General features: G+C 51.7%; 1 protein-coding gene across 3 annotated transcripts in view; it reads left to right on the top strand.

The window, feature by feature from the left end:
- The window catches only part of LRRC3 (leucine rich repeat containing 3), a 60,453-nt gene that overhangs the window by 37,829 nt on the left and 4,938 nt on the right, over positions 1 to 17,686 (top strand). For all 3 annotated transcript variants that reach the window (XM_032965377.2, XM_032965378.2, XM_032965376.2), the window contains exon 2: positions 10,125 to 10,717. In XM_032965377.2, coding sequence (XP_032821268.1) covers positions 10,244 to 10,717 — 474 coding nt within the window. In that variant the 5' untranslated portion in view covers positions 10,125 to 10,243. The remainder of the gene's footprint in view (positions 1 to 10,124; positions 10,718 to 17,686) is intronic.

The raw sequence follows: 17,686 nt of genomic DNA, 5'->3' as shown, positions 1-17,686 counted from the left end.
ACACAAAAACCGGTCATACCTGGCATCCGCTTCCAGAAACACCGAAACACCGTTTCTCTGGAAGGTCTGCGGGTGATGGGGGTCGCGAGTTGGTGGTGGGGGTTGGTGGGGTACACGGTCGGTGGCTCAGCTGTGGACCCAAGCCACATTTCACAATGCTATGGCTCATTTGGACAAACATAAAATTAATGAAAGGAGCAAATTGTACGTTCCTCTGGCTGCGCATTCGGCCCCAAGGGGTGTGGCTTCGGCGGAGTTCGTTTGGAATCTGTGGCCGGTGCTGTTAAGAGTTTGGTTTAAATTCCGCGGCTGTGGACGAATGTCGGAGACGACGTTCCTACCCCCACGCCCTCCCCCCACCCCCACCCCGTGTCACGCGGCACATCCGCTCATTTTAAATTTTGCGGTCACTCTCACCTCGGAAAAGCAGAGGCGTCTTAAACAATAACAAAAAAGTGTAATTGGTTAACTTGGAGAGGGTGGTGTCTTTTGCCGCAGGGGTTGATCTTGGGGGCCCATGGAGATAAGTGGCATTCTAAACCCAGAGCCCAAAATTGCCTTTTATGATTGCACTCCATTGCGGTGTTTCTCTCCTCATTGACCTGTTAATAACATTCACCCAATCCTCATCTCACGGGGGAAGCTTTATAACAAAACTAGAATATTCTTAGACATTCCATGTCGGCTCTTATATAGTGCCGAGCGAACTGAGGAAGGATGGACAAAAATAAAAAGCACGGTGGCGACACTTTGGAGAAGGCAACAGAGGTAGAGGAAGACGGTGGTATATAGATGGCGGCGGGAGGCGAAATGAAATCCAATGCTGGGCAAGAGGAACTAACGAAAGAAAGGGATGGACGAAGACGGGGGGAAGCCTTGGCCCAGCAGTGGCACGTTACACGAAAGCCGGTACATTGTCAGAAATGGTGTGGAAGCAAAAGAAAAGAGGACAATGTCTTTAAACCTAAAGTTCAATTCCTTATGATGATTGGCACCAGGGTAGAGAGAGAGCGTCTGTGGGAAATCTTTGATATCCACGCGGCGGCGGCTTTTGTGCTCCTCAGTGTGAGCATCCATGAAGCCTGGTGGTGGAGATAGAGCGGTCATGAGCCAGACCCATTCTTAATAATACATTTTACCGCCATGCTCTGTGCAGGCCTCCTTACACGTCTATCAGTCGTGGGGGGGGGGGGGGGGGGTTGTTTGACCGTACTGCACCGTGCTGGTCCGGTGCGTGTCCGTCAAGAGGATGTCCGGGACTGGTTAAGATGCCGCTCGCCACTGATGTTGGCCACGGCCCCGGAATGGAACTCAGGTTTTCAGGTTCTTTGTTGCAGTGCGGGAATGACCGTGCCGGAACCTCAACCCCCCAAACATCACTAGCCACGTCACGTAAACCGTCTTCGATGATCGTTGATGTTCGGGTGAGGCCACACAGCGACGATCCGGGTGAATCCGCGTCGATCAGAACCCTTCTCCACCCGACACAGCCAAAACTAAATCAATTGTCACACGGTGCACAAGCGTTTAACAACGCGCCGATAGCTATTGCTCCTCGGCTCACCGGTGAGTTGAGGAACACTTCCCACAACTTTTGGCCCATTAAATGCTCCTGCAACGGGCAGCAATATAATGTGTAGGCTGTGTTGGGGCCTTCATGACACAATGTTGGGCAGATGAATACGTGACCTAACAAAAAAATATGATTATTCATATTGTCAGTAAAAAAAAACCTATGCTTTATGATATTTGTACGTGTATACATATGAACAAAAAAAAATACCGTTCAAATCAAAATCCATCAACTCGAGCCGAGCTATTATTCACAGCTTCACGTGCACCAGGGTGCCGATGAAACCAGCTCGGGCAAATCACTCTTGTACCAAGCAGTGGAAACCTTTGGACTGTACGTTTATAAATTGCGTGATTGATGTGCAGGTCCAAGTGGCAGGTAGCGAATGATTCCGCGCGTGCGAATAATTGCTCGCTTAATAAACGGCGGCGGCGGTGCCACACGTCAGGGCCAGCCCAGAGCTGCTCGCTCCGCATCTCGGGACACCCTTACAGAACCGGTGGGCGTGTTTGTTTTATCGGGAGAGGCACGTCGGTCACAGGCAGAGGAGACGAGGGAGAAAGGAGGTCCTGAGGCCCGAACTTGAACAGGGATATCGTGGTGGGGAAATGTTAACTATCTCGCATGGTATGCATGAGGTCGTGGGTTCTGTCCCGCCTGTTGTAGATTTGGAGTGTTTCTCTCTCTCTCTCTCCCCGTAGTTACGTGGATTTTTATCCGTTGTCCTCTGGTTTTTACCTCCACATTTACAAATATCCGTTTAGACTATTTGGCTGCCATATATTTCCACGTAATAGGCCACTTAATTGAGTTATCATTTGTGTCCAGGTTGCTTCTGAAAAAGAGCTATATAGCTCAGTGGGCCTTACCTGGTAAAATAAAACATAGTTTTAGTTCAACAGCATGGCCGGCTGGGAGGGAAGGAGTTCCAGACCGTAGGGCCAGCATAGAAGAATGAGAGACCCCTCCCACTTGAGTGAAGATTAAGTGGTGGGATGACAGGAGAGCGATCAGAGATTGCGTTTAAGGGGTTACAATGCGATAAGAGGGGAGAGAGAGAGAGGCATGCAAGTTGTACTCAAACAAGTTGTGAGACAGAATCGTGGAAATTTATGAAATTATCGGGAATGGAAAGGGGTGGGTAATATTTATTATCCTGTCCATGTTCAGAATCAGAGTCTGTATTTATACAGTGCTGGAAGAATCCAACGAGCTTGAATGTTTTTTTCATAGATGTCCAGATTTCCCCGGATTTCCAGTAGTTACCGTGCACATGGAACTTTGCCCTGGTGTGGGTACCGTGCCGGCGGACTCTCGCTGCATTTGTTCTGAACTTTGTGGACGTTCTATATTAGTTTCATTATATTTGAATGATATTGACGCGATTTAACCCAAAGCAACCTATATTGTGGATGACGTTGCTCGCGAACGCCTCCGTGTTTAACCGATTGCACGACTCGTGACTTCGTCGTCCGTGGCGCAGCAATGTGCCCTCGGAGCTCCGCGGTCGGGCATCTCCGCCCCCGTGCGCTAATCGATATGCACGGGGGGGGGGGTGGGGGGAGAGGCCTGCGTGAGGATGCCCTTCGTCTGAGCTCCCCACAAGTGAGATTAGCCTCCCTCCGCAACGAATAAACCCCCGCGAAATTCGCATCAATGGGGAAAAAAAAATCATCCACATGCTGCCCATTGGAGTTGGTAAAGCGCTGCCGCGCGACGCGTGTCAATGCGGAGGCGGCGAGTCGTACCCCACGTGTCGTTTTCTTCGCTCGCAGTGACAAAAATAATAATTAGTCAGTTAATTCGCAGAACGGAAACCACCCCCCCCCAATCCCCCCAATAATTTGAGTGCGTGCAGGAGCGGGGCTGGCGGCGGCGGCGGGGGGGCGAACGTTTTTTTCTCTCTCTCGTGATTGTGATGATGACGGGGATAGCGCGGCTTCGTTAATCGTGTCACTTGGGGGGGGGGGGAAGGGGGGGCGATGCTCGAAGACGCAGGCGCTCGCGTAATTGGTTTAGCACTGGGGGGGGGCAGGGGGGGAGGGGTTGGTTTACGAGACACACATGTTTATTGAACACATCGGGCGATTAATGTTTAAACAAACGCGCCGTGGCTCGAGGCCACGCGAGGCACCTGGCAGATGTAATGAGAAGATAGGAAAACCCTGTTTTTGATGTGGAGGGGGGGGGGAGAGAAGACAAAAAGCAGGGCCGCTCGTACGCGAGCTTATAATCGGAGACTTTTCCCCATTAAAAAATAACGAGCTTGAAATGCAAATTGCAGATTAAAATGACTCCCCCCCCCCCCCCAACGTGAGCTGATTTCCAGCAGACAGCCTCTCGTGTGTGCGCTGACGTGAATGCCTCGGAAAGTCGAGGCGCCGTTAAGGATTTTCCGCCACGATGCCTTGGCCGCATTTGGCACGATTCCGCGCTCGCAATGAAGGCGCGTCCTCGTCCGCTCCGCAATCGCACAGCTCGTGCGCGCGAGGGTCGTCTCTCTCAAATGTGTTTCGCGCTCTCCGGGATCACGTTGTTGTTATTGTTGTTGCTAGTTCTGGGTGTTAAAAGAGGAGCATGGAAGCTTATCTCGAGAGTTTCGTGAGAATGCGAGCGGTGATTGGGTGTGTAGTGAATAAGGTGAGGTGATGACACTGGAAACATAATTGCCCCCCACGTCATTATCCCCTCCTTCTCGGAATGCAGGATATGTTTTGTTCGTCTTCATCATCAATTTTAATCCCGCCCCTACTGGACATCGGGCAAAAAGAGCCTCAAAGCTCCTCGGATTCCTCCAGCATAAATAAAGATTCTGATTCTAATCCAGATTGTGCTATACGCATCAAACCATATGACAAATAATCCGTTCGGAACTCTCGCAGAGCAGCAGTGTCATCGCCTCCTGTTAGATAACGGCCCCCGTGGAAGCGGATATCGCAGATCTACTTTCGGTAACCTCAAGTGACCTCGTTATCCACGCGAGTTGGGGCAGTATTTTCCCACCCACCCTGCTGTAAGAGATACATGTTTTTAAAAAAATATTTCGAATTGTCAAATCAAAAATGTTGATAAGTCAAATGCAAAAACACGTGCAATTAGGTGGGGTGTGTGCACTCATCGGTGGCTATCAGGAGCTATCCTTATATGAAGAAAAAAAATGCTCCGGTTGTAATTACTGGCGGCTGCCCAGATTCCGAAGCCCCCCCGCCACTCAGCCCCGCCAGCCCAGCGCTCTGACCTCTGAACCGTCCAGCCAACTTCTCGGGAAGCCGCATTTAATTTAACATCTCCATCTGGTGAAGATCAAAAGGCTGCTGAGTGACACGTGAGCGAGGTTTACAGCATTCGATAAACGTGGGGGGCGGGGGGCCTCATCATCGTCCTCTCAAAAAGCGTAACGTAAACCGGTTAAACAAAACAAAATGCCCCCCTCCCTCCAAGAAAAAACAATCTGTAAGGCGGCACGAACGCTCTGTGACCTTTTTCTTTCTCCCTGGCAGCACCGAAGGCGGCAGGCACTGCCACTTTTAGTCTCCTTCATGTGCTGCGTAAATCCTCGATCCGCCTGCCTCGAATTACCGGCGCTCGTTACCCTCCCAACTCGCCCCCCCCCGGCTACTCGCCAGGAACAAACCCAGCACGCCCTGCCACGACGATGATGATGATGATGATGTTTTAATCACCTGTTGTCGTTGCCACAGCAACAGCTGGTATTTATAGCCAGTGGTATTTAATGCCTTCTTAAATATCTGCGATACGGGGGGGCAGGGGGGTTAATGGGGGGGGGGGAGCCCTCCGAGCCGTACCCACTTGTTTACAGAGAGGATGCCCTCTCTCCTCCAGCCGGGATCATGAACACTGCAAAACAAGAGGATTGGCGAATTTAGCCTTGATGCTGGCACCGTGCGTGGTTCCATAGATAGCAGGAGACCCTGATGATGCAGGCAGTGATGAGAAGTCAACTATTTGGACACGTGCGTAGTAGGATGGACAACAACAGGACAATGTTAAAGTGCGTTGTTGTTCGGAGCGAATGGAAGGATCTGGAAAGAGAGGAAGACCTAACAGAGAGCGGCTTAACGATGTCACAAGATATAGATTGGTGCCAGAAAGATGTGGCACTACTTGAGCGTTTTGGCACAAGACAGAGGAAAGTGGAAACAAATAACGAAATGTGCAGGGGACACCCACGGGCTATCTGCCGATGGATCGTGATGATGATGACGACGATGATGATATCACTTGATCATATCTGTAAAATAAAATTCGGGCCAGTTTTTTCCCCCCCTTGCACCTTTAAAGACAAAACGAGCCCCATTTTCAGTTCCAGCTTTCACATAAATGAGAGAAACTTCGAGTTCCTCGGCGCATTTTCGGGTTGCATTGTTTGGCGAGGATATAGCTGATGCTTCGCTCAACGCGCCCGGGAGCTTCTTCGGGAACAGACCTCAATTCTGATTTTAGTTCCCGACGAAGCTCCCAGCACCTGGAGCATTTTCAGGTGCGCGCAGCACAACGGCGAAAACCTGTGCACTCGTTTCAATCCCCGACGTGCGTGTGTCATACCGGCGGTGTTTGTATGGAAGTGCTGCGTGAAGTGAATCGCCCGCGAATGGCATCGAACACATTCTCTTCCGTAAACTTCTCGGATCAAACGTCGCCACAGGGTTCGCGATTTCTCACCGGGCAAGAAGCTTGGGGGCGCGAACGTCCGCTGTGTAATTTTTAGCCGGAACATTTTTTATTTTTTTTGCCGCGAGCGCCAGCGGTTTTGGTGATTTGCCCGTCGTCCAGTCTTCACCTCTTGCTTTACAACACCCCAGAGTCGCTGATGTCATCCGTGGGCCCAAAATTTATTGCGCCATTTGTTGCAGGAGCCCTTTTTGCTTGTGGCTTGATTGTGGCGATCCTGGAGAAGTGTTTATTGTCTCTTGGCTGTGGCTGCACGTTTTCCCGCGATGTGGATTGAGCTGTCCGAATAAAGTGAAAGCACTGTTGCAGTACTTCCACGGGAGTGTGCCCCTTGGATATTATGTCGGGCAGCTAGACATTGACGTAAACTAAAACTATGAACATTTTTTTCATTTTACCGGGTAAAGCCCACTGAGCTATATACAGTAGCTGTTTTTTTTTTCAGAAGTGACCTGGCCACAAATGTTAGCTCAATGAAGTGGCTTATGTGGAAATGTATCGCAGCCAAATACTCGAAATATCTTTTTCTAAATGTGGAGGGAAAAACCAGAGGACCGGGAGAAAAATCCACACGACCACGGAGAGAGAGACATGCAAACTCCAAATATACAGGTGTCAGGGTTGGGATTGAACCTACACCCTCCTATATACCAGGCGAGGTAGTTAATATCTCGCCACAGTGGCACCCATGTGTAGGGGTGTTGTGGGAAGGTAACACACACAGTGTGGGAAGGTGACACACAGCCACACCTTGGTGGCTACAACCACGTCCGCTATAGCCCCGCCCTCAGTGGTGTATGGGTATAAAGGGCGGGGGAGCCAGGGAGCTCGGGGCAGTGTGTTGGGGCCAAGAATGAAGAACCAGTGAAGAAGGAAGGCCGGCTAGATTGACCCTGGGACTTCCCTGACCGCAGTCCTTTTAAGGGCCGGCAGGGTAAGCCGGTGGTGCGGCCCCAGAGCCTCAGAGCCGGAGCCCTTTTAAGGGTCGGTCTGGTTGGTGGGGTGCCGTGATCTGTGCTTGACCAGGACCAGATCAGATAGCCTCCTCTAGCGCCTGTAGCTGGAGGAACTGGGAGCGCAGGAGTTAGGCTAGATATCCTAGGGGGTGTCCCAGCGTGTATACGGGTGAAGGGGCCGTTACCCCTTCCAGTGTAACCCTTGTTAAGTTAAATAAACAGTGCTGCCTCTACTCCACCGTCTCCGTGTCCCGTGAACCCACTACACATGTAGCATGCTCGAAAATCAAGCGCACAGCCCTTGCTCACTGAATGTGCTGAGCAGTAGGTCACTCGTCATTCTCGTGGACTGTATTTTACAATTTCCAGAAGCATTAGTTATGATTTTTTTTATTAACCCGGCCTGACACAAACGTGAAAAGCCCCCCCCCCACCACCTCCAAGCCTCTCGTCTGTAAGTGTGGCAGCTGTGTCACCGATCTGTGGCTTCGGCCAGACTATAAATCATTTATTTTAATTGCCTCTACAACTTCCACTCTCCATCATACAACCATCCCTGACAACCCGCTCCTCTCAGACCCTCCGTTTAGTCTCCCGACTTCTCTGCCGCTAAGATTCCCAATTAAATGGTCCTCAGCTCAGTATTGTGAACGCCGTGGCATTGCACACCTATATTATTAAAGCGTGCCACAACCTCCCTAATTCTTATACTGAATCAAAGCAGCAAATTAATTTAAATTTATTCTAATTCATGTATTATTCCTTGGTTTTCGTGCACAGACCTGTAATTGAAAATGTTTTTTCTCTCTCTCCAAAATTGAGCGGTGACCCTGACGTTGGCTCATGTATGTACTGCATGTTGAAATTCTTTCCCACCGTACGTAGCCAACGGTGCTAATTGGAGGTGCATACGTGTTCGGGTGCGACCTGCCGTCCCGTTTTTTTGGCACGAAGTCGAACGTTTTGCTCCATGCGCTGACTGATTGCGCGTGGTATTGGTGGTGAGCGCGACCACACACGCGCCTAAGCGCCGAGCGTGCGTGCGTACGTACATTCGTTGAACTTCTTTCCCATCGTACGTGGCAAACCGTGCGAATCGGGAGGGTGCGGCCGAGACCGGAGAGAGAGGAGATCGCGTGACCGAGGCCTGCCACAGGAGTTGGCCGCGGCCAGCGGTTTTCACGTGAGGCAGCGTGACTCGATTCGGTAGTCAAATCTTAGAGGTTTCGACCTGCAGAGAAATACGTAGATTTGTGCTCAAAACGTAAAACGTCACTCCCCCTGATATTCGGAAGCAGGCGTCATTGGGCATTGGTCATCCTCAAGAAATCGGCTGATTGCCTCCTTTGACCGTCTTGGACTGGCAGCCCTTATCAGATCGTCTTTAGCAGCACCTGTTTAGATTAACACGCAGTAGGCTTTTGCGACCAATGTTATCTATAATAGAGGTTTTTGGGTTGGAGCGTAAGGTTTGTCACTTAAACAGAACGTGCCAATTCTTTCCTCGTACAGCACACCAGTGTGTTGGGAGAGTAAACCCCCCACAATATTTACAATTCTTTACTTTCCAACACACCCCGGTGTGCTGAACAACTAACGAATTGGCATGTTTTGTTTACATGACAAACCTTACCAATCGGCTGTGTCAGGTGGTGGCGGGTTTAACGACACATTTATATGCATGAAATCTAACCCGAAAAATCTCTAATATGAGCTCATGTTCACTTCTCCTGAATGTGCTCGGCGTGAGATCTGGCCACAGTGAGAAATCGTCTCGCGTTGTCGCCCCTCACTCTTGGGACGAGCTCGCTTCGTGGTTTCGGGCTTTCGTCCCTTGCTCCCTTCCTTTTGGCCTTTTAAAAAAAATATTCCTGACCTGGTTTAAGGTCTCTCCCCGTCTCTTGCGCGTGTGGTGAGCGATACCCCGCGCGAGTCGGCGTGATATTTCTGTGTCCCCTGCTGCCAGTGTTTGTTAGCTGAGCGCTGCGTAGCTTCGATGTTGTTTTCTTCCACAAATGCGTTTGCCATCCAGTTGTCTTCAATGCTCTAATTTATTCGCTGCTGTAACTTTCCACCAGGGTCCTCCACGGGTCATCCGTGCAAAACTGCTCAGGATGAATGTTTCCTACCCTCGTCAGCAAATAATATCGGTCGATATGTGTAAGTGGTCAGATCTTGTAGCGTATATATGTACCACACAATGTGGATTTATATAAATGTGGGGTGTGGAGGGTAAAGCAGTAAGGCAAAACGTTAGAGTGCATCTTAAAGATGATCAAATTAGGTTATTCCCCCCCCCCCCCGCCTTCCCCTGCGAGTCTGCTGCCCCGACCGTTGCCCCCTACGGTGGTAGGAGGGCAGTGAGCCCCACGTGCCTCCAGGAGGTGTCCCCTATTCGAGGGCGTACTGCTCCGAGCTGTCACGCGATCGGGACAACGTGTTTCCCTCTTGGGTGTCTGCGTTGTGTTTTTTGGGTTCTTGAATAATAATAATTATAATAATAAAAACATGTATATATTGAAAGATGATCAAAGACAAGACAATTTGGATTTACATAGGTTCTAAATATCTCGAGATGCCGCACAGAGAGAGTGGGCATGTTCATTTCGGAAAGGGAGAGGCTGTCAGTCTAAGGCAAGGGGGAAACAAGGAAAGCCTTGAGTTTGTCCTTAAACATGGGGCAGGGAGCCGACAGCACGGCCGGCGGGACCAAAGAGTTCCAGCAGAGGGAAATGAGCAATGTCGTACCGAGCAAAAATTGTCCACGCACTATCTAATTCGCCTCAATTCCCCTCGTGCTGCATCGGTTATTCGACTCCAGCGTGCAGTCTCAGTAAGTGCCAGAGCAGCCGGCGACTGTGAATTTTAACGGCGGTCCTTTCGGCCCTCTTTCTCTCTTGCAGGACAACCACTCCGTGAAACGATGTTCGTAAAATGCAAGAGAAAACCGGGCTCCGATCGTCGAGGAACGCAGAGCCGCTGAAAGCGCCCCGACGTTACGACAGCAACAGGCCGCGAAGAGATGGTGAGAGTGGGCTCCATTCTCGTCCAGAACTTGCTCGTGTCGCCGTCGCTGGTGTTGCCCAACGTCATGCTGCTCGTGGCCTTCTGCGCCCAGAGCGGCGCCTCCTGCCCGCACGAGTGCGACTGCGGCAAGCAGGACGACCACACGCTGGTGCAGTGCAGCAACCGCAGCCTCAAGGAGATCCCCATGGACCTGCCCAACGACACGACCATCCTCAAGCTCGACTCCAACCAGATCACCGTCGTCCCCGACGGCGCCTTCCGCAGCCTGCAGCGCCTGCAGCAGCTCGACCTGTCGCACAACCGCATCGAGGCGCTCGCCAACGGTGCGTTCCGTGGCGCCAACCAGCACCTCCAGCTGCTGGACCTGTCGGAGAACCGGCTGCAGGAGCTGCCGCGCGACGCCTTTCGGGGGCTGACGGCCAAGACGAAGCTGCACCGCAACCCACTGCACTGCGACTGCGACCTGCAGGTCCGAGGCCCGGGCGTCTGTGCATGCGTGCTCTCCTGCGTCTGCTCCTCCGGCACTGGTTCTCTCGTCTTGCCCACCCTCGGCTCGAATTTGGGGCGCGGGGGGAAGCTGCGGTGGTGGTGGGCGGAGGGGGGGGGCGTGAGCTTGCTTCATAATGCCCGCGGGCCGCATGAGTTCTGCCATTTTACAAGAGCCCGCTCCGACGTTTTTGGCACCCATACCGAGCGTGGGGCTTGTTCGCTGTTGGGCTTCATTGCCCTCCCGAATGGGCATTCGCGTCGCCACCGCAAGCGTTCGGGCAGCGCTAATCGAGCGCTCGAGAGGAATTCTCTGGACCCGGCAACTACACACTGCGTTTCTAATGTTAGTGAGAGCCAGTTATCTCGGTCACTGCAATGGCCTCTTTATGCTTGGTGGACAGGCACGTTATTGATCTTTTTGGCGTTATGCTTGGATACTAATTGTGGGATGTGTGAGAGTTAATGCGGGGTTGCTGGCCAAAGGCATTCGAAAGTTCTATTCAGCCATCGAAAATGTTTCCCATCCCTGGCTTAGGCCAATGCTAACTCGTTCTGTAACCGCAGACTAATTCACGACTCGGTCATCGGTTAAACGAAAGTGTGTGCAGTCTGAAACCAAGTCCATTAATAAAAAAAAGAGAATACAGGTAGTCTTCGAGTTACAATGGTCCGACTTACGATATTTCGATCTTACAATGGCGATAGCGATATGACAAAATTGTAAAATATTTTTAATTTTGCGCGGCAGGCAAATGCAACAGCGTACGAGGTACAATACTGTAACTTGATCATCGCCATCCTCCTCTTCCGACAACTAAGTTAATGTAGCCATCAACAACCTAACATCGTTCAAGTATGCAGACGACGGACAGAATCTTGGTGAGTACAGTAGAATATGATACGTTACGATACGTTCAATGCATGTGTGATACATAGCTTTAGCGATTTCATTTTAGGGTTACCACGATACGATACATACGCTCAATACATGTTAAAAAAATTTTATAGCAGATAGGATTGTTTCCTGAAAAAAACTTTCTTTGAAAGTGCAGTTTATATTGGTAGGCTAAAAATGTACCTTGTTTTTTTACTTTAAATTTTACTGTGCAATACAGTATTGCAATTAATAGGTACATACAGTATATAGTTTATACAGTACGGTACTGTAAATTGCTCTGTTTTGCTAAATTATCAACATTTTTTAAGACTCCTGGGTAGGCTTGGCCATTTTCGACGTACGATATTTTCGATTTACGATGGGGTCGTCGTAATGCATCTCAATCGTAAGTCGGGGACTACCTGTACTCACAAAAGGTGCAATCGTGACCACAGGTTTTGGGCCTGTTATGGTACCCGCATGTCATATGATGTCGTTAAAGGGCATGCATAATGCACACGAGCTTGGAAGGACCAATCCTATGATCACATTCGTACCTTTGGCTGCATATTCATCTCTCAATGGGTGGGTTGTATTTTAGTATGCCTGCGTATTTTGCGTTCACGTGGACGCTGCATAGTTGCCATGCCTTGGTGTGGCATAGCAGTGAAGCACAGATCCTGACTGCAGTCCGCCATAACCCAGGATGTCAAAGATGCTGTCTTGGTTGTGTGATGTTTTTTTGGAGACGTCGTACTCGGCAAGACGTATATTAATTCATTGGTCCGCACGTCGTTGGAAAAATCCTGACCGTGAATCTCAGTGCATAGGACGACAATTGAAGCAATTGGCGGGACCCCGGGGTCCCATCACTGCCCCGGGGTGGGAAAAACCGCGTAGCGACACGAGTCTTGTTGCCTTACCGACAACAAAACTAGTGTCAATCGATTGGCCTCGTCGAGAGCTACTCGGGGCATTAATTTTCATAAAAAGTTGAAAAATTACATGAACACGTTAAATTCACTGCCTGGGGGGAGGGGGCGGGCTCGCCTTGGCAAAGAAGCTGAGGATCGACGGCTGACCGGAGGGCATTGTCGCCACGCGCGACTGCGGCAGACGCCCCCCCGGGGCTTGCGTTTGGCCGGTGGGGTGGCGCCCATCGTGTTGATTGCCGCCTGCTGCTGGCGCTTGTTGGCGCGAGTCTGGGCGGGCGGCGCGTTGCTGTCGGGATCACGAGTGGGCGGACTGAAAGATAATAATTATTGACCTGATTTTTGCGGGACCCCAGGGTCCCGCCAAAAAATTCAATTGTAACATAAACAACGGAGTCACTCGGGGCAGAGTTTGTCTTCAGAAGACGCAGGTGTGGGTACCTCCTGCTCGGTGGGAAATGTAGGCTGCCGATTAATAATGGAGACGACGATGAAGCCAAAGCGATTAATAAACCGGGGTACGGTCGGCACACCCTGAAATATACATGAACCAATTAAAACAGTGTTTGAGATGGAGGGGGGAGTCAAGTTCAATGGGATTTCAAGAGGCAAACAAACGGCGGTATTCCCTTTGATGTCGCGGGGGGCGGGGGATAAATGGTGTGGAAGTGCTCCATGGAACACTCGTCTTTGTGATGGTGTGAACACGGATCACCTATTATGGCCCTTCTTGGTCACGTGGTCATGGCTTTTCCGTTTTGTTTCCCCCCTCGTTATATTTCGGTCGTGCTGTGGGCCTGCCGCGCTGTGGGCCTGTCGCACTGTGAGCCTGTCACACTGTGGGCCTGCAGCGCTGTGGGCTTGTCGCGCTGTGGGCCTGTCGCGCTGTGGGCCTGTCGCACTGTGGGCCTGCAGCACTGTGGGCCTGTCGCGTTGTGGGCCCGTCGCACTGTGGGCCTGCAGTGCTGTGGGCCTGTTGCGTTGTGGGCCTGTCGCGCTGTGGGCCTGCAGTGCTGTGGGCCTGTCGCGCTGTGGGCCTGTCGCGTTGTGGGCCTGCAGTGCTGTGGGCCTGCAGCGCTGTGGGCCTGTCGCGCTGTGGGCCTGTCGCGCTGTGGGCCTGTCTCGCTGTGGGCCTATCGCGCTGTGGGCCTGTCGCGCTGTGGGCCTGTCGCGCTGTGGGCCTGTCGCGCTGTGGGCCTGTCGCACTGTGGGCCTGTCGCACTGTGGGCCTGCAGCGCTGTGGGCCTGTCGCGTGATGGTGAACACGCTTCTATTTCGATGACACTCGCGAGACGAGGATTCTATCAACCCATGTTCGAGAACGGTCTCCGGGAGAAAGATGTCACAAAAACTGCTTCTGAGGGTCCCTTCAGTGACCTCATCCAAACCGCGTAGAAAACATTCTCTCATGCCCTGCTCATCACATGACTTAAATAACAAAAAAACAGATTTTAATCATGGAATTTTCGTGCAGTCTTTGGTGACCGTGCTGAGAACATCAACTCTCTCCAGTCATGCGCCCAGGTTAAGCGTAGGTGGTTTCCAGGATTTGAACTCGAGAATCACAGCCTTGCCAGCATTATCCCACGGAGCCTAATCCGACCATCTCACAACAGGTTTTTTTTTAATCGAGTAGGTTTTTAACATTGTTGTCGATCATCGTATTATTGACGCTGGTGACACGGCTCGCACGTGAAGATACAAGAAACTTGCATGGCAGCGCTTCGGGATGCGTGCGGCGCGCTCGTGTGTGTAGCTCCCTGATGCAGCAGAAGGAGCAGCAACCCTCTTTAATGGTCCGGGATTAATTGAATTGCTGGAGGGCCCTGGTTGACTTAGCGGTGCCCAGAGCCGGTGCTTGGCAACCACCACACGGGGAGGACCACGCTTGGAGTCAGGGCGCCAGCAGGTCGGGCCCAGCGGCGTTCGCACAGCGCGCAGATTGATTCCCCCGGCTTGTGAAATTTTGGTCACGGCTAATTACCCCCCGCCCCCCCCCCCTGCAACTTCGCAAAAACTCCCCCTCGCACGTGAAACTGAACGCAACTCCTGCCAATATCACCCTGCCTATGGGAAAAAAAACTGCGACAGTCGTGGATAATGATCATAACAATAATAATGCGCGTAATCATAATTAAGATGAGCCATGATCTATCCACCGCTGGATCAAGGTCTTCCCATGTCGTCACCATCTGTTACGTTCGCAAGATGCAAGTCCACTTTCCGCCAGTGACGCAGGCTTATCTTGTTCCTCCATCTCCACGGAGGATGTCTTTTGGGAATGTTCTTTGGCCGTCGTTAGTCCACTCTGCCCTTAGTCTCATCTTTAGTCTCGGCCAGTGGCGATTATCTTCGCTTGGGACGTGTCCTGCTCAAGCCCATTTGCTCACAAGTGACACCCAGGCCTCAGGAGCCAGGCGTACGGATTAATTCACCCTCTTCCATAATCAGTCATCTCTCACTTCGAGGATATTAAACAGATTGCGGCTCTTAAAAAATGTGGAGTTCAATCCTCGCCTCACTGAGGCTCGGCACTGTCCTACGTTCTCTAAATAGGGTTTCCCCTGTTCAATGAGATTTGGTTCTTCCGATGTTGTCTGTAGAAATGGCCAACTATACGAGGCGTCCTGTCCTTACCCAGCTCAGCTTTAACACGCGACACCTGCCCTTGCCGTCATCCTGTTCGATCAGAGATACAGCTCACTGAGCAACAATGCTCAGTGAGCTACACCTCTCCTCTATCAGGAATGCTTCGCGACAAACAAGAGAGTTTATTCATCTCTCTCGAACGTGCCATCTGCAGCCCAAACTGACTTATTTGTTCTAGGTCACCCCTGCCCGCCCCCCTCCCTCCCCGGATGGTTTCTCTCCTGGTGCCTCCGCGTCTCTCGATGTCCGATACGAGAGGTCCTCCTCTTCCCGCTCGCGATTCTCCCCCCCCACCACCACCACCTCTGGCGGTGTCTCGCGTGGCACCTCCCATGCCCGATCACCCCACGCCGCGCTGTGGTTGACAAGTTTTTCCGCGCGCCTTTTGCGTTTTCTAACACGTATCTTCTGTAACCACCAAGGTAAAACGCCTAAACGGTTCATTTTAAGCGTTACCAGTTTTTGTTGTTGTTGTAACACTGCCACTTTGCTCAGCGTGAGATTTGTGTGTTTTTTTATTATTAGGACGTGAGGAGCCTGAGACGTGATGTGAGGCTGGGCAGAATTGGCAGTGTCTTGTCCAAATGATGATAATTCAATTGTAGGCTTGGTGTGTTCCATCCATCCATCGCTCCGTCTTCGGAAAATCGCCAGGATGCCTGACCTCTTACCCCCCCCCCCTCTCCCGAAATGATTATGCGATTCCTCCCCCCCCCCCTTTCCAATGAAAATAATTAATTACGGTAATATTTATTATTGGCTCTTGAAAATAAAATAAAAATGTAACGACAGGCTTTTGTTTTCATCGTAGCCCGCTTGTCTCTTTTTTAATACTGTGTCGGTAACTGCAGCACAGTGGGCAAAACGTCAGACGGCGGGGGAAAGACTCTCGTCTCCGCGTCGTCTCCCCGTCCTTTCTTTGGCTGCGGGCGCACGGGCGTTCGGCTCCAATGTGTGTCACGATCGTGCCAAGTGACGCGAGAATGTGGGTCAAATAAACGCGATTACTTTTAGCTGCTCATCGCCTCTGAAATGGTGCCGACTGTGCGCGCCCCCCCCCCACCGCCCCCATAAAGCCCACAGCGCTTCCCTCCCCCTCCAGCCGATCCACCTTCCTGTCCTCGTTTGCACCGAGCCCGAGGCTCCGGACTACCCCTCGATGCACCCGTGACATGCTTCCACTCGCTCGCATCTCGCGGGGCGCCCTACGCCGGCAGTTACGCTTCGCCGCATCGCCCGAACGGCGCGTGGCTGCGAATGCGCGCGCGTGCACGCGTGCGGTGGTGTAGCGGGTTAGCGCGCTGTGCTACAAGCCCGGCCGCCCGAATTTGAGTCCCGCTCACGGGCCACCATTGTCAGTGACGACTATCTGAACTCGGTTTTCTGGGCCTCCCCTGGGTTAACTCCGCTTTATACGAGTGCCTTGGGTGAGGTGTTTAAAACGTCGCCACTCGGGAGATCAAGGGGAGCGGGGCGTCCTGTTGGCCACCCAAACCCCTCGTGTGTCGTGGCCCTCATTCGTAGGTGCTCGCTCCAACGGTTTGTTTTTCCGCAGTGTTTCCGTGGACCGCTCGGCCGATGCAAACATTTCCGCGGACCACCCAACTAGCACCCCCCCCCACCCCGCGTGAACAAACACATTCATTTATCTCTAAATGCAGGAATACAAAATGATTCGTATCATCGGAATATGAAAACATATTTTTTTTCAACTCAGTTATAAAGTTTTTTTTTAAAGGGTGGGGGGGGGACATTTAGATATTAGGGTTAGGGTAGTTTAATCAGGGTAGTTTACTAACATCCAGGTTCTCAATCCGCTTGTCCCAGTGAGGGTCGTGGTAGCAGCATGTTGAGTGGGGCGGTGCAGACCTCCCTTTCCCTGGCGACAGACTTTAGCTCTTCCTGGGGAATTGCCAGGCATTCCCTGGCTAGCCGAGTGGCCCCGGCGCTTTCGCCAAGTGGGACGTGTTCGGTAGAGTTCCGGGGGGAGTCTTCCAGGGGGAGGGGGGGCATCCTTGCCAGGTGACCGAACAACCTCAACTGGCTCCTCTCGATCCGGAGGAGCAGTAGCGGGTCGACTCTGAGGCTCTCCCTGATTACCGAGCTCCTCGCCCGATCATGGAGTGTGGTGAGCCCGGCAACCCTGCGGAGAAACCTCATTTTGGCCCCTTGTACCCGCGATCATTTTGCTGACTTCTTGCCAGGTCCCCCTCGCAAAATATTATTTTTTTACCTCAAGGGTTTATTTACCTGGTTGAATAAAGGTGAACAAAAAAAATGACCCGTTTAAATTTAATAAAAATGGTCATTAATGTCCGCAAACATTGTCATTATTTCCAGATCATCCTGGGTTTGCATCATAGCCCTGCAGGCCACTTAGAGGACCTTCAGGGGCCCACCGGTGGTACCGGGGACCCCACTCTGAGAACCACTGGCTTAAGCCATTCGGGGTGGGGGGGGGGGCCCTCGTATGTTTGAATAACCACAATGT

Source organism: Petromyzon marinus, chromosome 34 (genome assembly GCF_048934315.1).
Source record: "Petromyzon marinus isolate PM22_M1 ecotype Great Lakes invasive population chromosome 34, UKy_Petmar_22M1.pri1.0, whole genome shotgun sequence".
Lineage (NCBI taxonomy): Eukaryota > Metazoa > Chordata > Hyperoartia > Petromyzontiformes > Petromyzontidae > Petromyzon > Petromyzon marinus.
The sequence above is the reverse complement of the archived record's forward strand: the minus strand, read 5'-3'. Positions and strand labels throughout refer to the sequence as shown.